This window comes from Elephas maximus, chromosome 4 (assembly GCF_024166365.1).
Source record: "Elephas maximus indicus isolate mEleMax1 chromosome 4, mEleMax1 primary haplotype, whole genome shotgun sequence".
NCBI classification, from domain to species: Eukaryota; Metazoa; Chordata; class Mammalia; order Proboscidea; family Elephantidae; genus Elephas; species Elephas maximus.
Window position 1 is genome coordinate 65408535 of NC_064822.1, and position 24393 is coordinate 65432927.

Below are 24393 nucleotides of genomic sequence, written 5' to 3' on the forward strand. Positions count from 1 at the left end.
TGTCAGACTGGAGCCTCCTTTCTCTCTCCCCTGTCATTCTTCATCTTTCTCTGTTTTCATCTTTTTTGCTTTGTTTCTCCTCATCTCTTTCAATTTTCTGGTATAGGTTAGTAATCAGATGGTTATCTCACCCTTTCTTCAAGAAATTCACAGTCCTTAACTAATAAGATATTGATAATCTGCCCCAGTTGCGTGAGAATCAGCTCAGTTAGCCTTGTTCCTCTTTTATTTAAGTGGGAGGAGTAAGCGAAACCTGTAAAGTCTGTGAGAGCCAGGACTTCTTTGTCCTACTGGCTGATGAATCCTCAGTTTCTTGGAGAGTACCCAATATATAGTATGTGCTCAGCAAATATTTACTTAATTGATTTGATAACTATTGTATCTCTAGATGCCAGAGGTGGATTAACCGGTAAGCACGATATGCACTGGCTTGCATTGAGCAAGGTACACACAGGCTTAATTGTATTTACTGGCTAACCTGTGGCGAGCAATCTCACATGGGTTTCAGCACACCTTTGATGTGGGTGGGGGACAGGTGAAATTGTGCGTTGAAGATTGGTGGGAAGACACAATTGAGCCTGTGGGAACCTTGCTTATAGGGTAATCCAGCCCTACTAAATGCTGTAATCCTAACTATAGGCAAAATGTTGCAGAATGGGTAGAACTCAGTATGGCGAATGCTACATTAAGAAGTTTGGATTGTATTGCAGGGGCAGTTGGTTCCTCGCTTTTTAGCTGCCCAGGAGAGTTGGTCTGGCTCTTAGAGATTCAGATTTTCTTCCTCCTGGGTGAAATTATGCTAATCAGAGGAAAAGCAGAGAGCCCAAAACAGGCCAAACTCTCCTTTTGCTTTTCTTCTTTCAGAGTGCCCTTCTCTCCCCTTCAATATTATAAATCCACCCTCCAATCAAAAATCAGCTGATAAAACTCATAGGTTTGTTTGTTTGTTTGTTTTGCTCACACTCCTTCAAGCAGCCTTAATTCTCTGATAGCAGCACCTGCTAGACTTTGCCTTAGATAAATAGCATTTATCCTCATCCCTCTGTAGGTTGATTCAGTCCTGAACAGAAGTGAGAGCCAAAATAAATGTATTTGCTCTACCTCCAGGCTTTTCTGTTAGCATTTTGTCTGTGAAACTAAGAAGTTGCTATTAGAGGCAAAGAAGAATAAGGATGAGGGCTCACAGGATGTGGTTTTAAAAGGGGTGGGGGAAGGAAGGGAGGGAGTTATTGCTTGCTTGCGAGGAAAGAGGAGTACCCAAATTTGAGGTCATAAAATTCCGAGAGGTCAGGCGGGAGTGGGGTGGGGCTGGGGGGCTTGACTCCCTTCCTAGCTCCACCCCTTACAGAGAATATAAATAGGTTGCTGGCACATCTCTGCCTTAGATGCTTTAACGGATGAAAGTGAGTGTGAATTGGTGAGGACCTGAAGAAAACTTGCTGCCGAAAAGGACGTTTTGAAGCTTTTGTTGACTGGAAGAGGTGTTTCCGGAATCCTGCTCCTAGATCTTTATTGAGGATTCAGAAAGGATTAAATTAGGGCCATGGGGACAGAGAAGGTAAGAATGATGTAATTACTGGTTATTTTTGTCTGTTTGGGGGACACTGAGAAAGGCAAACCTTAATGGTGATGTCATATGCTTTTTTCCTCTAAGTCATCCTAAGGCCTTTTCATTTCTCTTCCAGACTGCAGTGTTACAGTTTCACCAGTTCTCTTTGAATGTCATACCCAAAAAGATTTATTTCTGTTCTATTTTCACCTTCCCATCCTATGGGAAAGTCGCTTGTAGAAGTTGTGTTTATTTCTCCGGTTTATTTTACATTGTTATATGCTGTCGAGGGTGAGATGGTTGAGTGTCCATAGGAACCGGGAGCTGCTTGGTTGTGTTGCTTATGAGTGTGTCTCTGAGGGCCATCGTGGGGCTTTCTTTGGAGGGACCTGGGATTCAACTGGGGGTGTGCATCAGTGACCTGCCATCTGTTCTGTAACCTCTAGGGTTCCTTGGATACTAAGGAGAGAGAATCCCAAGTGGCCTTTCTATTGTGATTATGATTGTGAATGCAGAATTTATTGATGTATTATTGTGTGTCGTGTATGCATTTTTTGTAGGGAGGAAGACATTCTCACTAAGATAAACTGACTTGAGAATAAAAGAAAACAAGAAAAGGGAAAATGGGAAGGAAGTAAAGGACCTTGAGGAAAGTGAATAATGGGGTGGCGGAGGGCGGGGAGGAGGGGAAGAAGTTTCTGTTAAAAGGGAAAAGGGTTAAACAAAACAAGAGCTATGCATTGGCAGAAGCCCGCAGGTGTTTCTGCTTATTTGGGACTGAGACCTTATTTGGGACTGAGACGGCTGGGAGGCCCCATGCAAGGTCAACTCAGAGCTGACGCTCCCAGGCTCTGCCTGACCAGGGAAAGAGAAGGAGTCTAAGATAAAAAGCTTAAGATAAAAAAAATAATAATAATAATGGATGGGATTGGGAGTGTGGAGATGGCATTAGGCATTAAAATTGAGTTGCCCTGAGGTGGAAATCCAGGATAAGGTAACACCCACTTGGATTACTCCCTGCAGAGTGAGAAGGTTGATCCTCACCAGCTTCACTCCCGAAGAAATGTCTTCTGTGCGTTGGGTTGAGAATAAGCATTTGTTCTCCCCCTGCTGGGTGGGGGTTAGCAGTACAGTATCCAAAATACATAAACCCAGTACTGTCGAGTCGATTCCGACAGGACAGGGTAGAACTGCCCCACAGAGTTTCCAAGGAGCACCTGGTGGATTCGAACTGCCAAGCCTGTGGTTAGCAGCCGTAGCACTTAACCACTACGCCACCAGGGTTTCCTATCCAATAGACACAGCAGAAGAGTTTCAAATGGTGCCAGGACGCAGCGAGTAGATAAAGCAAATTACATGGTCCAGAGAGATAACAGATTTTATTAAAGAATAGCCCAGTATCTTCACATATATGACCACCACCATCACTCAGGACTTCTGTGGACTCTAGGGTGTAGTTGAGATTACCCTGGGTCTAGCTGTTTTCAAAAGAACCAGTTCTTAGAAACCCTAAGGCTGTTGTTTCTCTGCCCTCCTAGTTCTTTGTTATATTCCTGAGTGCAATTCCATCATTGTCTTTACCTGGGGCAGTTTTTTAAATGCTTCCAAACTGTCCGACCCATTTCTTAACTTCCTTCTCAAATTTTCTTGTTACTTTTCCCAAGTTAACTTCAAATGCTTTTCTATCTCCGGATAAGTTCCTACTTATCTGTTCCTTTGTTACTCCCGTTTATTACCTAAATCTCACCTAATTCTCATACTATTCATAGACCAAGCTCTCCTAATACATCTCCTTAGTTAATAAGAAACAATCATCAAGAGTTTTAAGAATTGTCTTTCTCCCCACCCCCCCTTCCCCCTCAGGTCACTGCCTCTCTGGTCTTTGCCATCACCATTGCTACAATCGGCTCTTTCCAGTTTGGCTACAACACTGGAGTCATCAATGCTCCTGAGTTGGTGAGTACTGGACAAATGGAGTTAGAATTTGGAGTAAAAAAAAAAAAAAAACCCATTGCCATCGCCTCGATTCCGACCCATAGTGAACCCTATAGGACAGAGTAGAACTGACCCTGTAGGGTTTCCAAGGAGCACCTGGTAGAGTCGAACACCCGACCTTTTGGTTAGCAGCCATAGCTCTTAACCACTACGCCACCATGGTTTCCAGAATTTGGAGTAGGGAAGTTATTTTTAAGTAGAGTTTCAGGCATTCAGAATTGAAGACAAACTTGCTATCTAGCCTGGCTAAGGTGAAGAGGGAGAATATATTGATGGGGAAGTCTTGTGTCATTTAACCAAAGCAAAAAGCTTATTTGTCACCTACCCTGGACTGCACTCATTCTCACTTTTACCCTATGATGATAAAAACCAAAAACCAAACGCGTTGCCCTTGAGTCAATTCCGACTCATAACGACTCTATGCTGATACAGCCCCTCTGTTAGCCCTTAAGGGATAGTTAAGGTGGGATAGTTGCTAATGGAAGCTGTTTGAACCCACAAGAAGTGAGTTTGAAACCACCAGTGGCTCAGAGCAAGAAAGACCTGATCTGCTTTTGTAAAGATTACAGCCAGGAAAACCCTACGGGGCAGTTCTGCTCTGTCACATGGGGTCGCTATGAGTAGGAATCCACTCAAGGGCACCTAACAACAAGGGATAGTTACAAATAAGGGGGGAATACCTCTTAGGAAAAGAGTCCTGGTGACGCAGTGATTAAGTGCTGGGCACTAACCAAAAGGTCAGGTCAGTGGTTCAAACCCACCAGCTGCTCCACATGAGAAAGATGTAACAGTCTACTCCTGTAAAGATTTGCAGCCTAGGATATCCTATAGGGCAGTTCTACTCAATCCTGTAGGGCCACTGTAAATGAGAATCTACTCCAGGGCAATGGGTTTGGCTTTTGCCTCTTAGGAGAGGACTGGGGTAGTCCTGAACATCACTTCTGCCACCTACTGGGATTTTCAGAACAAATAAAAAACTGCTCTTTTTACAGCTAGTAATGAACTCCGGATCCCTGGGTGGTGCAAATGGTTAAATGCTGTGCTACTAGCTGAAAGGTTGATAGTTTAAACCTACCCAGAGGCACCTCAGAAGACAGGCTTGGTGATCTGTTTCTTAACGGTCACAGCCTTGAAAACCCTCTGGAGCAGTTCTACTCTGCATACTTGGGGTCTCCATGAGTTGGAATCAACTTGAATGCAACTAACAAGAATATTAACCTCAGTATTTTATCTGTCCATTTCATCCCCATAACTTTGAGTCCCTACTTATAAAGCAAGTGAAATGCTGTCCTGTTAGGAAGGGTAAGCACCCCCCACATTTCTAATCTTGTTCTTATCCAACTGTAACAGTCTGTCCTCTTGCCAACCGCTTTATTTTGCAGATTATAAGAGACTTTCTCAACCGCACTTTGGATGCGAGGTCAGAAAACTCTCCCTCAGCGATATTGCTCACTTCCCTCTGGTCCTTGTCTGTGGCTATCTTCTCTGTTGGTGGTATGATTGGCTCCTTCTCCGTTGGACTCTTTGTCAACCGCTTTGGCAGGTATTGACCAAAAGCTGGATGAAGAAGTGGGTCATACTGGTTGTACTGAAGACAGGTATTGAGAATTAGGGCAGGGAGATGGTGTTTTCGAATGAGAACACCCCATCAAAGGAAGCTTAGTCCACCTGGCACTGAATATGACTGTTCTTGCTTGGAGCTCTACTGTCTTGTATAGCTTTCACTCAGCCTTTTAGGAAATGGGCCATGTGAATGATTGGCCTTTGCAGTCCAGCTTAGGCTAGTTCAGTTATTCTCTAGTAAGGTCAGCTGTGGAGTTTCCCAGAAGCATACTTTATTTACAGGGTCAGAAGCTGTTTGCTTTTCTAAATAATTCTGGGATTCCATGCAAGTAATTTCATTATTTTACACAGCAGGATCTGTAGGAAATATTTTATAATCTTTGGTCTTTGGCAAATACGGATTATGACGAAATAACTGATTTTTTTTTTTTCCCTCAAGGAGAGAAATTTGAATCTCTTCACTCTAAGTTAGCTTAAAATGTGTTACAAGGTAGAATGCTTTCAGTAATGATTGGCGAAAGAGCCATTTCGTTTGCTAAATAGGTGTGCTGGAAGCAAATGGAATGCAAGTTTAAAAAATTAATCAAGCAATCTATTTGATGATGTTTAATTTTTGTTGTTTTGTGAGGCTACCCTCTGTCAGTAAAATTTTAATTGGGACCTACAACAACTAATATGGCTTTCTTCCTATTGTTTTATTACCAAAAGAACCCAATAGAGGAGTGAGGGAACAGAAAGGAATGAAGAAAGTAATTTTTCTCCACCTTGGCCTGCATATTTAGGATCCCCGGGGGAGCTTTTAGAAGTCCCAGTGCCAGATCATACAGCAACCCAATTAAATCAGCATCTCTGGGGATGAGAACCATGTATCAGTATTTCTGAAAGTTCCCCAGGAGTTCCGGTGGGTAGCCAAAGTCAAGAAATCACTGTTGAGGTATAATGGAGCTGGTTCTTCACAATACCTGTAGTAGTTTTCCAGCGTTAATCTTGTACTTCAGCCTTCTTTCAGCTGTTTCAGTGTCTTTGCCTCTTGCGTTTCCCACACAAATGCATTAATCTATTATTTCATAGTGGTTATCAACACTAATCATTAATAGCATCACCCCAGTCTAGTCTAGAGAAGGCCAACCAAAGCTGATAATCCCTTTTGCATAGTATTTTCTGTGGATGCAGAAAAACTTGTTTGAAATAATCTATCCTCTGTATGTTGGTAATATCTAAGCAACTATGTTATATGAAATGTAGTAAGAAGCATAAAAAGAATGAGCACTAGTCCAAAAGCTTCTCTTTAGTGTGTTCCTGTATCAACTACATGGGAATTAGGGTTCTCAAACTAGCTGGCATCGGATCACTTGGAGGGCTTTTGAGAAGATTGCTGGGCCCCACCCCTAGAGTCAGACCTACTGAGTCATTAGTTTGGGGATGAGGTGGGGTAGTTTCTGGGTTGCTAGTTTGTGGACTGCTTTGAGAACTACTGATTTAAGATGCTTGCTAAAATCCTAGATTTATAGCTGGTACTCACAGATATTCTTAACCAAGTTCTCTAGATGAATTTTTTGCATACACAGGTATAAGGACCATCGATCCTGATTATTCTAACTAGAAATGTTCTGATAATAAACAGCGGAAAAGAAAAATTAGATTCAAAGAAGATGTATAAGCCTGGAGAATATCAGAATAAGGAAAGAAGGGGAAAGATTTAGGGCTAGTTTTGTTAACCTCACCTGTCTTTGATTTACCCTTACAGGCGCAATTCGATGCTTATTGTCAACATATTGGCTATTGCTGGTGGCTGCCTTATGGGGTTCTGTAAAATAGCTCAGTCGGTTGAAATGCTGATCCTGGGCCGCTTGATTATTGGCCTCTTCTGCGGACTGTGCACAGGTTTTGTGCCCATGTACATTGGAGAGATATCTCCTACTGCTCTACGGGGTGCCTTTGGCACTCTCAACCAGCTGGGCATCGTCATCGGAATTCTGGTGGCCCAGGTACTCTAGGACTTCTCATACTTAATGTTAGTTTCATGGCTCATTAAATGAATTAACTTAGGTAAAGAAGTCAGGAGAATGTCTGGCACATATTCAACCATATTTAAGTTTCAAGTATCACTATAGCTCACAGACAGTTCAAAAAGCAATGAGGATCAACAACAGAAAAGAAAAAAATTTTCTTGTGGTAAAAGAGTGGAGTTTTTTTTTTGTTTTTGTTTTTTAATGAACTCGTGACCTTATGAGGTTTATTGCATTCTCTTTGTCTGGTTTCTAGATCTTTGGTCTGGAAGTCATCTTGGGGTCTGAAGAGTTGTGGCCTGTGCTATTGGGATTCACCATCATTCCAGCTGTGCTACAAAGCGCAGCCCTTCCATTTTGCCCTGAAAGTCCTAGATTCTTGCTCATTAACAGAAAGGAAGAGGAGAATGCCAAGCAGAGTGAGTATCTTTCACACCTTTCCTTTAGGAATTTTAGGGTTGTGGTTTAAGGATATTGGATGTATTTTTTTGTCACCCACTTTCCCTGCCTCCCTGCCCCCTCAAAAGGCAAAATTGAACGAACAGTTTTCTGATTACTGTTGGGATAGAAACTTTGAGCTTCTAAAGAGTGAAGTGAGAAGGCAAGTACTGTATGGAAGCTGATTGATCAGCCATATCCAGGTCTCCTTGCTTTGTCTTGTGCTGCTGCTGGCTGCTTCCCAGTAATCTTACAGGAAAGATAAATTTGGGACAGCACATTGACTTTATCCTTTCCCCTTTGTTCTTTTCACTAGTTCTCCAACAGTTGTGGGGCACCCAAGACGTGAACCAGGACATCCAGGAGATGAAAGATGAGAGCGTTAGAATGGCCCAGGAAAAGCAGGTCACTGTGCTGGAGCTCTTCAGAGCACCCAATTACCAACAGCCCATCATCATTTCCATCATGCTCCAGCTCTCTCAGCAGCTCTCTGGAATTAATGCTGTGAGTATCTACTTTTGTGTCAAAGGTGTCCTATGATATTTCACTTAAAACACCTGCCCAGAGATATAAGTAGCATCACCTTTTAGTTGTTGCTCCCCTACTCACATATACAACATCTGAAGTCCCTCACAATGTTTGCCACATAGCCTGCAACTCAGAAAATTTTCCAGGTTGATAATTTTACATGTAGAAAAATGAGAAAATAGATGAAATTAAAGTTTTAGATCACCCATAGCTTTAGAGCTTATGGTTAACATTTGCCCTCCTCTAGACTTTTTTCAGTATGTATGTGTGTCAGATTTATCTAATATCCATTAATCTTTTTGACCACTAATTTTTTACTTCCAGTCTTGTTTAATTCCAGTGTATCTATGATACCATCAATGAACATGTAAACCGTACAACCAAACTATATCCTAGAATTTATGCATCTCAGTGTTTTTGTTTTTCTAAGACTTTATAGCCTAAAATCAGTGTAAGGCCCTGGAGAACAGATAGGAAATCAATTCAAGAGGTTTGGGAGGACATGGGTAACTTCTCTCAGAGCTGGCCTTACCATTATATATTTTTTACAACTAGAGTAGTAACTATGGTAATTTAAATTGTGTAGCAAAGATGGAAGCTAGCATTTGGCAGCTGATTCATGCCCTGAGGGTTGTCTGCCAATTTTTGATCAACATAACAAGGCATTTTGCAAAACACTTAATGCTTAAAATAGAATTTAGTCCTTGGCCTTTTCTCCTGCCTAAAGGATACACTTGGCATTTGAAATAACAGTAATTCTCATGAGGGGTTGGAGGCTTATACATCAGCATCTGGGAGGAAAGAGAGTTTGAAAAAGTCTCCCAGGTAATTTGATGAATCGCAATCTCAAATTTCCTCATTTGAAAAATCCCTGGAATAAAATATACCCCCAAGACTTTCAGAGCAATAGAGCTGGGACTAGGGTGAGGTAGGTGAGGTACCTTGGTGTAAGTGCATGGTCGTGAGAGTGAGTGCCTCAAATTATGTGCTCTGGGCAGCTCACTTGCCTCACCCTATTCCTGGCTCCACAGAAAAGGATCTGAGACTACTGTCTGAAAACTGCATGTGATAGATAGATGAGCACTCTGCAGGACAGGACAGCCTCCTTCCACTTCGGGAAATGGTGTGTAAATTCATTGCTTTTAGAATAAGATGTCTCCCAATTTAGTCAGCAGATTCTGCCCTGGGTATGTAGTCTAACCCAGAATTACCTGGGGCAGTGGTAAGAGGGAGCCTTGATTCTATTGAATCATATCTCTGGGTAGGGGCCTGGGGATTGCTTGTTAGTCTCTGAAAGGTTAAATCTGATGTATAGCAGGTTTGGAAATCACTTTTCCAATCTACCTTTGAGGAAATAATGTTTTCTAGTTTCCCTTAAAAAAAGGCAAAAGGGTGAGTGGGTGGTGGGGAGGGGGGGTTGGGTAGTGCTTACCTAGCAAAGTAAACTGCTTTTCGAAGAGATGATGTGGAGATTAGTTTAATTTAGCTTGATGGCATTAGATAGCAAGGTAGTGTTTCTGTAAGAAGTTTGCTTGAGATGTATGTGTGTATATTCTCTTCATGATAAACAAGTCCACACATCAAAAACATAATTAGGTTTTTCACATGTGGCCTTGTTTGTAAGGAAGAGAATTGGCATAAACATTGCTAGTTAGAACTATTCAACTATCCTCAGAAGCGTATGTCATCATAAAATATTATATTGGAATTTTTTAAAAATAGTTTTCATTAGCTCATCCTTGTCTCTCTCCCACAGCAAGGATGCAGCTATAAATCTCAGTTTCAGAAAAAAACACAATCTGAATCTTATTTTAGAAAATACAAATATACATAGTTTCTATTTTAGCTAGTGGGGATTTGCAAAGTTGTTTCTTGAGGAGGCAAATCCTAATATGGTGCCATATATTCATCAAAAAAACTCTGAGGAATATTGCTACAGAGGCAGGTACTCTGAGTAAAATATAAACTCTTAAACTGAACCTGAGGGACGAACTGAACTTGAGTAATCTAGGTAATGTTCTCTTGCTATCTTGAGGTCTGAGTCCAAAATTTTTGACATTTTTTTAGCTATGGTAGCAACCTTACGTTTTATTTTAGCACAGCATCTAGCAAATAGTAAAAGTTCAAAAATAGTAGCTGGTACTATTTCCTAAAATAGGTAGAAAAAGCATAAGGCTAGGAATTCTAGCCTAAACTCTCCTTCTGGTTAAATGAACACCTCAGTTTCTTCACTGTCAAAATGAGACATCAATGTTGTTCCTATCAATGTTTTGAGGATTTGGGAAAGAGGCCATTGAAAAAGCACTTAGTACGACTTAAAACCTTTATTCAAGTGACTAACGTAGTAGGTATAAGAAAGAACCTAAATGGAGCAATGGGAATAATCACACTATAAAGAAAAATAATAGAATTGAGAATTAAGAGAATGGAGATAAGATGCAGAATATTTGCAAAAAAGGATATTGTGATTGAACAAAGAAACCCTGGAAAGGACTCTTCCTTACCTACTGAAACGTTTGAAGGTGTTTTTGTTTTTGAGTTTATTTTTTGAGGATTTTTTTGTTTTGTTTTTAAACTGGTAAGCACTGCTAATTCAAAGTTGCATCTTGTCTTAGTCATCTAGTGCTGCCATAACAGAAATACCACAAGTGGATGGCTTTAACAAAGAGAAATTTATTCTCTCACAGTCTAGTAGGTTACAAGTCCAAATTCAGGGTGTCAGCTCCAGGGGAAGGCTTCCTCGCTTTGTCGGCTCTGGAGGAAGGTCCTTGTCCTCAATCTTCCTGTGGTCAAGGAGCTTCTCGGGCGCAGGGACCCTGGGTCTGAAGGACACGCTCTGCTCCTGGTGCTGCTTTCTTGGTGGTATGAGGTCCCCCACTCTCTGCTTGCTTCACTTTCCTTTTATCTCTGGAAAGATAAAAGGTGGTGCAGGCCACACCCCAGGGAAACTCCCTTTACCTTGGATCAGGGAGGTGACCTGAGTAAGGTTGGTGTTACAATCCCACCCTAATCCTCTCAACATAAAATTACAATCACAAAATGGAGGGCAACCACACAATACTGGGAATCACGGCCTAACTAAGTGACACATATTTTTGGGGGGACACAATTCAACCCATGACACATCTCCTTTTGTTTTGTTTGTTTGTTAAGGTGTTCTATTACTCCACTGGAATCTTCAAAGATGCAGGTGTTCAGGAGCCGATATATGCTACCATTGGTGCTGGTGTGGTTAATACTATTTTCACCGTGGTTTCGGTAAGTTACATGGATTAATAATTTTGGGGTAGAAAAGAGGAATCCTTGCTACAGACGTTCAAAGATGGCTTGCATGTCCTTCAACCTCCCTACCATCATTTAGTTAAAACTTTTTTGTGGTTTTTTAATTCCTCTTTGGGGAAAAGAAATACACTAAATGATGGGTCTCTTCACTCTACAAGCAAATATGGGATGGATGAGAAAGAGAGGCAGAGAAGGGACTGTATAGGATGCTTTGAACTTAAAACTGGAGGAGATATATAACTATAGCAAGTATCCTCTTAGTAAGGCAGATTCAAGTAGCTCATACAGTATCTTCACGAAAGGAAAAGCAGAAGTTTCATGTTATTTTTCTTCTTTTAGCTATTTCTGGTGGAAAAGGCAGGAAGGAGGACTCTACATATGCTCGGCCTTGGAGGCATGGCTGCTTGTTCCCTCCTCATGACTATTTCTTTGTTATTAAAGGTGAGTGCTCTCTGAGTGAAGGAAGGGAGGGAGGTTACAGTTGACTCTGACAGGGGGTGGTTAGTTAAGGTTGGAAATATCAATAAAGTCAAATTTGGGAGAAACAAGATGCCCAGAGTTTAAAGAAAGGTATATCTTCAGAGATAAGTAATTAAACTATTCTATTATAACCTATACATTTATATAACTTCATAGTTTACAAGATACATTATCTAATTTAATTCTTAAAATAACCTTGAGGTAATTATTTTTCCCATTTTATAGATAATAAAAAGGTTACATGGAAAATGACCTGTGAGATTATACAGCTAGGATTCAAAAACCCAGGGCTGTTGATTCTAAGTCCAATAACTTTCCATTATACCACAAGACAGAAAAATCTTGCCATTACTGATATTCATTTTCCCTTTGAGAGAGTAGAGTGGCTAAACAAATCTAGAAGTTAGGAAACTAGTATCAGTCAGTACTTATCTCTGGGAAGCTGGATCCTAGGTCATGTTCTCTTTAATATTAATTTTCCTCTATTCCATTCTCACAGGATCAGTATAATTGGATGAGCTTTGTCTGTATTGTGGCCATCTTGATCTTTGTGGCCTTCTTTGAAATTGGACCAGGCCCCATTCCCTGGTTTATTGTGGCTGAACTCTTCAGCCAGGGACCCCGCCCAGCTGCAATGGCAGTGGCTGGTTGTTCCAACTGGACCTCCAACTTTTTGGTGGGACTGCTCTTCCCCTCAGCTGCAGTAAGTAAATCAAAACAAAACTCACCTAGCTTATCTTGAAACCAGACTACTTAGACCAACATGTTTAAGATAATACTTAACAACGGTCACTGATGCCATGAAGGATTAGATATCAAGGGGGTTTTTTTTCTCCTCATTTTAAAAGACATATTTATAGAAAAAGAAGAAATGACAGTAGCAGAAAAGACTGAAGCGGGAAGGCAAAGCTGGGAACTTCTAAAAGACCACTGAAATGGTCTGAAACCATACAGGCGTAGTTATGCCTAGAAACAGAATGGTAGTGATAAGCCTCAAAGATTCCAAACCAATACTAAATACTTGATCATGGCTTCATGATCTTAAAGACTCACTAAGCATAGGATGTTAATGAATCAGACAGATATTGTTATAAAATGACCTGGAGCTGATTTGTTAAATGAACTTGGCAATGAACATTTAGCATGCATTTACTATTTCTGTGAGTCTTTCAAAAACCAAGATTTTATAAGTAATAATCAAAAGTCCTAAAATAATTCAATAGTATTTGGAAACTGCTAACTTAAATGACTAGGAAAAGAAAATTCCAGGGAAATAATAGTAAGTTAGCAATGGAATTGTGAAGAAATCTTATCTTCATTAAATATGGGAGGGTCATGGCTTGAAGCCTGTCGGCAATCTGGATGAGAAGAAAATGGATGTTTTGTCAATGATCAGATTTTAACATTGACCCTCCTTTTTTGTCTCCTTTCACTAGAGCGCTTTAGGACCCTATGTTTTTATCATCTTTACTGCCTTCCTTGTTATCTTCTTGATCTTCACCTTCTTCAAAGTTCCTGAGACCCGTGGCAGGACTTTTGAAGATATTACACGGGCTTTTGAAGGGCAGGCACAGGAGACCGGGAGATCTGGGAAGGGCCCCATTGAGATGAACAGCATCCAGCCTGTGAGGGAGACCACCACCAATGTCTAAGTCGTGCCTCCTTCCCACCTCCCTCCCAACATGGAAAAAAAACCTCTCCCTGGATGAAGGAGAGACCTCATCAGGATGTAACCCAGGACTGTTTCTGAATGCTGCTACTTGATTGCTTTCTTATCCCACATACTTCACGAGCACTCAGATGAAGCCATTGTTGGGGTTAGTCGTATCTTCAATGGCTTTTTAAACATTTTATTTCTTGGACATTCTCTTCTGTTTAGGAGAGACCAAGTGAACCTACCTTCATTTCAGGAGGGATTGGCCACTTGGCATATGACAACTTTGCCAGTTCTTCCTCCCTTAGGTTCTAATATTGCCTCACTAGGTCATACAGGGAGTACAAGTGAGGTTACAGTTCCCCCAACCTCAGACTTACCAGGAAGAGAAGCAGATATATTTAAGGTGTAGAGGGCAGAGGGGGATTAAATAAGACAGCACCTTCCTTACTTCCATATAGCTCTGCAGAGCAAATTAACTTGTTTTATTTATTTTATCTTCTGGTTTTATTGCATAAATATTTATTTTTTTAATGTAATTTTACCAAAATAATGGAAAACCAGGAAATCGAGTTAGAGGGAGGTGTTTAAAGAGAGGCTATACGGTAGAAGAAGATTCAATACTGGAGAGGTTATGGTTCAATAAGGAAGAATTTAGGGAGAAATAGTAGTATAGTACATTATTGAAGGGTATATGAAGTGGTGCCTGAGGTTTGTACATTACCTCTTAACAATTTCTGTCCTTCAGATGGAAATTCTTAAGCCTAATTTCTCAGAAAAGTCATGTGCCTATATAAAAAAGCTAGTGGTTTCCTTTGGAACTTTTCTCTTTGTTTAAAATTATAGTTTATACGTAGTATTACTTGAAATCTAGGATTGTTAACTAAGATGGGATTCTAGTTGATGGCAGTTGATGTATTCTAATCTCGGGGTGGAGTCCGTAGGAGGGAAGATTATTTCTAGAAATCTCTCTCCCTTTAATGGACCAAACCATTCCTTCCCCTTGTAGTGGACTCATATTTTTCAAATATCTCACTACCCACCTGGTGGCAGAGCCCTCCAAATGAGAAACTTAGAACATTGATTCTTGATAAAGTATTTCTCCACTTTGTTCTTTAGGAGATTTTAGGTGTTGGTTTTTTTTTGTTTTGTTTTGTTATAATCCATAGCTTTAAAGGAACTTACAGGAGAATATTTATAACTAACTTGAATTTGTAACCTCAGCTCTGGGAGAGGATTTTTCCTGAATGTTTATTATCTAGCTTAAGTGTGTTCTTGCTTCAGGGTCATGGCATGCTTGTTTATGTCTGTTTTATCACTTTTAGGGAACTTGAACCTTCCCAATAGACCACACTTGAGATAGTCCGAATATATGTGCAGTGTAGCCCACACTTGAGAGAGCATGAATGTATGTGCACTGTCACTTTGCTCTGGGTGGAAGTAATTTATTGGTAACTTGTTTCCTCTATGTTCCTACTGCTTCCTTTTGGGTAAGACTGTATTAAAACACATCTCTATGTATAAAGATACCACTGCCTCTGCTGGGTGGAATTTGCATCTTTGGTTTTCTCCCAGTCTTTAAAATTCAATCTCATCTGTCCTCCTTTCCTTGGAGAGTTGGGGAGAACTTGATAAATCCTGATGTTGAGGATAGAGGGCTCAGCCTTGCTCTGGAGAAGAAGCAGTGGAGAGAGGGAGGCAATCTTTTGAGGGGATAAGAAGCAAATGGAAGACTGCTTCTAGCCCTGGAGAGTTTCAGAGGGTTAGATATGATGGAGGGGATTTACTCTCGCCACAAGGTCATCAACACTTCTACAATCATCTCCTAGTTTCCCAGTATTTTTATAAATGAAACTGGGCCCTGATGACACTCACCCTCTCTTCCCATTTTTTCATGTTTGATCTCCCTTTCCCTCTTTGGTGCTTACACATTACACATAGCCAAATCCCTGCCTTTGACAGTATTTTAGTTCTCAGTTCTCATCATTCCCTCTGGTCACTGAGCCTTTGGATAAAAACCCACGTAACTATGGAGTGGGGCTCTGTTGGAAGAGGTGACTTCCCTCTGATCTAACTGCCCCTGTACTTCTGGCCCCTCAAAGACAGTGGGTTGGCAGTAATGCAGCATGGAAGGTTTCTCATTTCTCAGTGACCAGGCTGTGAATATTTCCAAATGGGTTTTCTATTATTAATGTTACTGTGCTTCTTTTGTTTTGAAATAAAAATGGTGAATGTGCATATGACATCACAGACTCCTTCCTGTTTTTGTCCTCCTATAACAACAGAATCAGCTTTAAATCCTAGTTTGGCTACTCATTACCTGTTGTGACCTTGAGCAAGTTTCTTAGTCTCATTTCAATGCATATGAAAATACCTGTTTATTATGTCGATTAAATGGAAAGTTAAAGCCTTAGCACATTGCTTTGCCTATTTAATAAATTACATTGCTTTCCTCCCTCCCAGTGAGGATTAGCTGTTATTCTGCTTTTCTCTTAAGCTTTCCTATTTCCTTTCTTCAGTCTTTGCTTCCTCAAATTCATCCATATGTCAGGGTGATCCATATGGCATATATGTCACTATCCTCCTTAGAATCCTTCAATAGCTTCCAGTCAACTAAAAAATGAAACCTAAATCCACTAGTTTATCACACCCCAAGGGCAAGGTCCCTGTTACCTTTTCAGTTTGATTTATCATTTCTTAGCTCCCGTTCATATAAAAAAAAACCTCACATCCACTAACACTTTCACTCTTCTGCTTTTGCTTATGTAGTTCTCTTGACACTCCCTACCTTTTCATTCACTTACTAAAAATATTTGCCTACCTTTTTTACTTTTACTTACGCAGCCCAGGCATTAGCTCCATAAAGCCTTCCTTATTCTCAACATGTTCTTTACACTCTGGTACTGTGGTAGGTGTTAAAAGGAATGAAAGGATGAAATATTTTCTGAAAGAGCTTTGGTAAGTATACCATATTCTCCATAATTGTGGTTATTGTCTTGACTCCCTTTTTCCACCTCTGTTCCCTTAAAATGCATTTTCTACATAACCAGAGTGAAACTTTTAAAATCAAATCATGCCACTCCCCTTCTTTAGGCCTTCAAATTGTGGCTTATTGCACTTAACATTCAGACTCCTTACCGTGACCTATAAATAGGGGGATCATAAGTCCTAATTTACTCCTGTTGTCCTGGTGTAATTACTATTCTGCATTCATTCATTCTCAAAGTGCCCTGACAATAAGTTATGGTTAAACCAGAAAACAACAGTTACCATCTAGTCAATTCCAGCTCATGGCAACTGCTACATACGTAGAGTTTTCAGTGGCTGATTTTTCAGAAGTTGATCACCAGGTCTTTTTTACCCTAAGACACCACTGGCACCACTGGGTGAACTCAGACCTTCAACCATTGTACCTCCCAGGTTACCCTACCTTCATCTTGTTATGCTTCGTATTTGCTGAGTGAGCTCTGGCCCCAGTGGTCTTTAGTTCTCATGTTCATCAAGTTCATTATTACTTAGGTTCTTTGCACTTGTCTCATCCTTGGAGTATTCTGCCTGAGAGTTTTACATGGCTGACTTACCTTGTGAGTTATGTCTTAGTTAACCTCTGTAGAAATTAAGCTCCATAAAAGCAAGTACCTTGTCTGCCTTATTCATGGATATATCTATAGTGCCTAGACCACTATCTAACACTACTTATTTAAGTGTATCAGTCTGGGTCCTATCCGAAGACAGAAAGCACACATCAATTTCAACAGGGAAAATTTAAGGAATATTAAGCTATAATAAAGAGTGAAAGAAAATACGATACCCTAGGGCTGAAGGAAAGTATCCAAGGAAGGACAAACTTGGGAGGCCACATCCCCAAAGCTGAGGTTCTGACCTCACTGGAGATGATGAGTAGCAGAGAAATTTGCTGGTTTGGGCCAGAGCTGTTTTACAGTCAGTAGACAAGCAGGCAACAACTCTGCAGGATCCGGAGCTGGTGGCCAGACCTGTGTATAGAGGGAGTCAGGATGCTAATGTGGGTAGAAAGCCTGAAGCAAGTGGTGTCCCTATGGAAAGTGATCACTAGGCTAAGCCAGGCTGCAAGGCTGCCGAGGGACCTTGCATTCCAGGTGCATGGCTGGGGTAGAGCACCACCAAATTTTCTCTCACTGGCACCGTTCACCTGCAGGGGAAGCCCCTTCCTCTTGGACTATCCTTCCAGCACCCTCTACTGAAAAATCCTAACATTGTGCTTAACACTGTAAAAAAGAAATGCTTAAAGGAATTCCACTGATTACCACAAAGCAGGTGTTGAAGGGTGAATCTGGAGCTAAGAGGCAATACATTGATAACCGGCACAATAAGTATTTGTTAGGCAGCTGGATGGAATAGTCCTTGGTTGAGAGCATTTTCTCCTTCCACACTTCCCAAAGCTACCTGATTTTATATAAAATTAAAATCAAAATCTTTTTTAAACTGTGTTTATTGAGGAAATTTGGCCAATCGAGTGGCCCCAGCTGAGGTTAGGAGGGAGGTGAAGAGACGGGGTGGAGGGTGGGAGAAGGTTGCCCTGGGCAGGGCAGGTGAGACAAGGAAAGGGTAGAGAGAGTAGGTTAGGGTCTGGGACTCAGAACCGCGAAATTATGTTGGGGGCCAAGCTGCACGAGAGGTAGCGGCTACACCACGCTGTCACCATCACCATGGAAAGCTTGGGCTGTCAATTCTCGAAGAGAGGCACCAAGGAATCATCTAGTAACAAATCTGTCTCCTTGACCAGGGCCATGGCTGCAGCCGAGCCGCTGAAAGTGCGGGTCCCTCCAAGCGGCTATCTCCTCCTTCTTCCGGTCGCCGTCCTGCTCCCGCCGCTGCCATAGGGCGGGCGCCTCAGCGAGCACCAAGCCTGCCAGAGTCCCGGGGCTCGCAGCTCCGTAAGCCCCTTTTCGGGCCCTGGGGCCGGGGGCCGGCTCTCCCATCCCCGGTCGTCCCACAGAGGCAGGGCCTAGCCGAGCCGAAACCGCCGACCCGGCAAAAGGCGCGGCTCGGCCTCCGCGAGCAGCCTTCACTGCGCAGGCGTGGGCGGCTGCGGAAATGTGTTTTATTCCGTTTTGTTCAGGATCATTAAATCCATTTTTTGCTATAACCTAGGATGTGTTTGGAACCCAGCAAACCTTCAAATGCAGGTATTTCCCGTCTCTTATTCTGAAGTGAATTTAAAATTAACTGCTCTTCTTGGATTGCTCTAGGCTTTGTGACTTAATTGCGTAAGGCTAAATCATCGGAGTTGGGAAATATTTCGGAGATTAAGTTATTAAATTCAAATCTCATTTTTTACAAGAGGAAACTGAGCCCCAGAGAGATGAATAGTTTCCCAGTGAATCACTGGCAAAGCTGGAACTAGCACTCTTGTCTCTCTCTTTTGATATATATATATTTTTTAATTTAGCATTTTGTTCATGTATTGCTCAATCAAAATCAAAGAATACAGCAAACGAACGTTTAGTACAGGTTAGAGGTGAGTGAATAATAATATGATACAAGCAATACCGGCTCATCCACAGGTACAGAAGGACCTGGGCCTAGAGGACATGTTACTTAGAGGACCAAGGAAATGTTTTGATTTATTTTAAAATCAGAAGAAAAAAATGAATGGATTATATTCATTGGACTATCTTGATTTTCAGTTGGAAAATATAATTTTTGACATTTTTTAAAATGGAGACTGGGTCCATGATCTCTCTTTTAATTTTAATGTGGTAAGACACAAAACATTTGCCATTTCAACCATTTTTGGGGTACAATTCAGTGACATTAATTACATTCATCATGTTGTACAATCATCACCACTGTTTCCAAATTTTTCCATCAGCCTTAACGTGAACTGTATGCCCATTCGGTAATAACTACCCCTTTCCTCCTCCCATCCACCCCTGGTAACCACTAGTAAACTTTGGTCTCTATGCATTTACATATAAGTAGGATCACACAATATTTGTCACCCCTGTCTCTTGGCCAAATGCTCAATGATTGGAATAAAGTTAAGTAGCGACCGAGGTATAAGGGTGCCAGTTTCTACACACTCTTACCAGAATGTTTTATTATTGAACTTTTTAGTCTTTATCCATTTCAGGTCAAAAGGGGTCCTTTTTCTTTGAGTTTGTAATTTTAGTATGAGGCTGGGCATTTTTTCCACATGGTTAAGAGCTCTTTATATTTCCTTTTCTGTGAATCATTTGTACATAGCAGAGGAGGAATTTTACTCCCAGGTATACCCAAGAGAAATGAAAAAATATGCCCGTACAAAAACTTGTATGAAAATGTTTATAGCAGCATTGTTCACAGGAAGCGAAAATTGGAAACAACTCAAATGTCCATCTATTGATGAATGGATAAACAAAATGTGGTATATTCATAATCCATGTAACAGAATATATGTATGAATATACAACTGAATATAATTTGACTACAAATAGGAATGCAGCACGTGCTATTTGTGGTACAATAGGGACGAACCTTGAAAACAATATGCTAAGTGAGAAAAGCCAGTCACAAAAGACCGCATATTGTATAATCCCATGTATATGAAATGTCCAGAAGAGGCAAATCTATGGAGATAGAAACTAGATTAGTGGTTGTTTAAGGCTGGGGGGATGGGACACAGAGGGCAAGTAGCACAATGTTTTCAAAGGTTTATCCATTCATCATTTGATGGACATTTGGATTATTTCCACCTTTCTGGCTATTGTGAATAATGCTATTGTAAACACTGCTGTACAAATTTTACTTTGCTTTGTTTTGTTTTTGTGCCCTTGTGGTACAATGGTTAAATGCTTGGCAGTTTGAGCCCACCAGCTGCTCCGCAGAGAACAGACCTGGTGATCTGCTGCCTTAAAGATTTCTACCTAGGAAACTATGGGGCAGTTCTATTCTGTCCTGTAGAGTCCTTATCAGTCCAAGTTGACTCAACAGCACACAACAACAGATGTACAGGTTTTTATATGGACATATGTTTTAATTTCTCTCAACGGAGTAGAGTTGCTAGGTTTTATGGTAACTGTGTTTAACCATTTGAAGAACTGTCGGGCTGTTTTTGAAACTGCGCCATTTCACGTTCCCACCAGCAGAGTATAAGGTCCAATTTCTCCACATCGTCACCAACACTTGTTATTATCTGATTTTTTGTTTATAGCCATCCTAGTGGGTATGAAGTGGTACCTCATGTGTTTTTCATTTTCATTTCCCTAATGACAAATGAAAATTTTGAGCATCTTTTCATGTGCTTACTGGCCGTTTTTGTACATCTTCTGAGAAACATCTAAACAGGTTATTTACCCATTTTTAGATTGGATTGTTTGTCTTTTTATTATTGGGTTGTAAGCGTTTTTTTTCTATATAGTCTAGATACAAGTCCCTTGTCAGATACATGATTTGCAGATATTTTTTCCCATTCTGTGGGTTGTCTTTTTCACTTTTTTGGTAGTGTCCTTTGAAACACTTAGTGTCCATTGAATTTTTTTAAATTTTAATGAGGTCAGATCTGTTTTTTTCTTTTGTTGCTCATGTTGTTGTTGTTGTTGTTTTAAATCTAAAGATCTACTGCCATGTCCAAGGTCATGAAGATTTACCCTTATGTTTTCTTCTAAGAGTGTCATAGTTTTAGCTCCTATTTAGGTCTTTGATCCATTTTGAGTTAATTCTAATATATTGTGTGAGGTAAGAGTCCAGCTTCATTCTTTTGCATGTAGTTTTCCAGGGGTCCCAATACCATTTGTTGAAAAAACTATTCTTAGCACTCTTGTCAAAAATTGGTTGACCATAGACACATGGGTTTATTTCTGAACTCTCAGCTCTCTTTTATTGACCTATATGTTTGCTCTTATGCTAGTGCCATACTGTCTTGATTACTGTTGCTTTGTGGTAAGTTTTTAAATTGGAAAGCATGAGCCCTTCAGCTTTGCTCTTATTCAAGATTGTTTTGATTATTCAGTGTCCCTTGCAGTCCTATACGAATTTTCAAATCAGCTTGTCCAAGAAGCCAGCTAGGATTCTGATAGGGATTGTGTTGAATCTGTAGTTCAATTTGTGCAGTATTGCCATCTTAACAATATTAAGTCTTCCGATCCATGTACACGAGATGTTTTTCAATTTATTTAGATCTATTTAAATTTCTTTCAAAGTTTTACAGTTTTCAGAGTATAATTTACACTCTTTTTTGTTAAATTTATTCCTTGATATTTTATACTTTGATGCTATTATAAATATTTCTTAATTTTATATTTGAATTATTTATTGCAAGTATATAGAACTGTGATTGATTTTTGCATATAGATCTTGTATCTTACAACCTTGCTGAACTTGTTTATTGATTCTAATAGTATTTAGTGAATTCTTTAGGATTTTCTATGTACAAGATCTTGTCATCTGCAAATAGATATAGTTTTACTTCTTTCTTTCCAATCTGGATGGCTTTTATTTCTTTCTCTTGCCTAATTGCCCTGGCTAGACCCTCCAGTACAATGGTGACTAGAAATGACCAGACATCCTCGCCTTGTTCCTGATCTCAGGAGGAATGCTTTTTTAAGTCTTTCACCATAAAATATGATGTTAGCTATTGTCTTAGTTATCTAGTGCTGCTGTAACAGAAATACCACAAGTGGATGGCTTTAACAAAGGGAAGTTTATTCTTTCACAGTCCAGTAGGCTAGAAGTCCGAATTCAGGGTGCTGGCTCCAGGGAAAGCCTCTCTCTCTCTGTTGGCTCTGGAGGAAGGTCCTTGTCATCAGTCTTCCCTTGGGCTGGGAACATCAGGTCCAAAGGACATGCTCTGCTCCCAGCCTGATTTCTTGGTGGTATGAGGCCCTCCCCTCTCTGCCAGCTTCCCTTTCCTTTTATCTCTTGAGAGATAAAAGGTGGTGTAGGCCACACTCCAGGGAAACTCCCTTTACATTGGATCAGGGATGTGACCTTGGTAAGGGTGTTACAATGCCATCCTAATCCTCAGTAACATAAAATTACAATCACAAAATGGAGGACAGCCACAGAATACTGGGAATCATGGCCCAGCCGAATTGATACACGTTTTTGGGGGGGACCTAATTCAGTCCAGGACACCTGTGGATGTTTTGCAGATGCTCTTTATCAGATTTAGGAAGCTCCCTACTATCCTAGTTTGCTGAGTGTTTTTTATCATGAAAGACTGTAGGATTTTGCCAAATGCTTTTTTTCTGCCTCTGTTGAGATGATCCTGTGGTTTTTGTCCTTTATTCTATTGGTATGATGTATTACATTGATTTTGTGTGTGGAATCAACCTTACATTTTTGGGATAAATGCCATTGGTCATGGTGCATAATTCTTTTTATATGTTGCTGGATTTGGTTTGCTAGTATTTTGGTGAGGATATTTATATCCATACTCTTAAGAGATATTGGTCTGTAGTTTTCTTGTAATAGCTTTGCCTGGTTTTGGTATTTCAGTAATACTATTCTCCTGGAATGATTTGGGAAGTATTACCTCTTCTTCTATATTATGAAGAGCTTGTCAAGAATTGGTATTAATTCATCTTTATATCTTTAGTAGAATTCACCACTGAAGCCATCTGGGCCTGGGCTTTTCTTTGTGAGTAATTTTTTAAGTTATTAATTCAATCCGCTACTTGCTATGGGTCTGTTCAGAATGTCTATTTCCTTTTGAATCAGTTTTGGTAGCTTGTGACTTCCATCCATTTCATCTAAATTTTCTAATTTATTAGCATAAAATTATTTAAACATTCTTTTATAATCATTTTTACATCTGTGAGCTCAATGGTAATGTCTCTTCTTTCATTTCTGATTCTAGTAATTTTTACTTTTATCTCATTTTTTCTTGGTCTGTCTAGCTAACCCCAACCCAGTATTGCCAAATCAGTTCTGATTCATAGTGACCCTATAGGACAGAGTAAAACTGCCCCACAAAGTTTCCGGGGCTGTAATCTCATGGAAGCAGACTGCTACATCTTTCTCCCTTGGAATAGCTGGTGGGTATGAACCACCAATCTGTCGGAAAGCAGCTGAGCACTTAACCACTGTACCGCCTGGGTGCATTTATCTAGCTAAAGGTTTCTTAATTTTATTGATCTTTTCAAGGAAACAGTTTTTGATTATATTGATTTTTCTGTATTGTTTTTCTCTTATCTATTTAATTAATTTTTACTCTAATCTTTATTATTTCCTTCTGCTTACTTTTAGTTTGCTCTTCTCCTTCCCGTGTCTTCGGGTCAGACCCTAGGTTATTGATTTAAAATCTTTCTTCTTTTTTAATATAGGTCTTTGGGTATAAATTTTCCTCTAAGCAGTGCTATAGCTTCATTCCATAAGTTTTGGTATGTTGTGTCTTCATTTTCATTCATCTCAAAATATTTTCTAATTTTCCTTTTGATTTCTTGTTTAACCCACTGGTTGCAAAGTTATTTTAACATTAGAAAATCAAGTACTGTAATTCATCACACAACAGATTAAAAAAGTATAATTGTCTCTGGTATTTTAATTGGAATAATATTGAATTTATAAATTAATTTGAGAACTAATATCTTTACAATATTAAGTCGTCTATTTTTGTATTCCTCAAAAGAGTTTTACAGTTTTATTTATATAACTTCTCAAGTAAATTAGGGCATACTGTATTTCATTTTATTGATGTGTACTGATGCTTATAAATCTTTTCTATTGAAAGGTGGCTTTTTGAATAGAACCTAAAATATAGGAAGAATTCACAAACACTGGAATAAATTTCAATCACTGCAGAGTATATCATCAATGTTTAACATAACAACTCCTTAAAATGCTATCTTGATCAACACTGTTTTACAAGTATCTAAAAAATGTGCTTTATAATATAATCTTAAGTGGGGAAGATAAAAGCAAGAGGTAGTGGA

At 40.0% G+C, this 24393-nt stretch overlaps 2 protein-coding genes across 2 annotated transcripts in view; one reads left to right on the plus strand and one right to left on the minus strand.

The window, feature by feature from the left end:
• Positions 1-1365: 1365 nt before the first annotated feature.
• On the plus strand, positions 1366-15741 carry LOC126075135 (solute carrier family 2, facilitated glucose transporter member 3). The gene is made up of 10 exons (XM_049882366.1): positions 1366-1558; positions 3413-3505; positions 4927-5087; positions 6855-7095; positions 7373-7535; positions 7871-8058; positions 11236-11340; positions 11704-11805; positions 12344-12547; positions 13281-15741. Exons 1-10 carry the CDS (start codon positions 1544-1546, stop codon positions 13494-13496), a joined length of 1488 nt encoding a protein of 495 aa, XP_049738323.1. The 5' UTR covers positions 1366-1543; the 3' UTR covers positions 13497-15741.
• A 2490-nt stretch (positions 15742-18231) lies between these two features.
• Positions 18232-24393, minus strand: part of NANOG (Nanog homeobox) — a 48719-nt gene continuing 42557 nt past the window's right edge. Inside the window, exon 5 of the mRNA XM_049884818.1 lies at positions 18232-18627. Within this exon, the coding sequence (XP_049740775.1) occupies positions 18232-18627 (396 nt within the window). The remainder of the gene's footprint in view (positions 18628-24393) is intronic.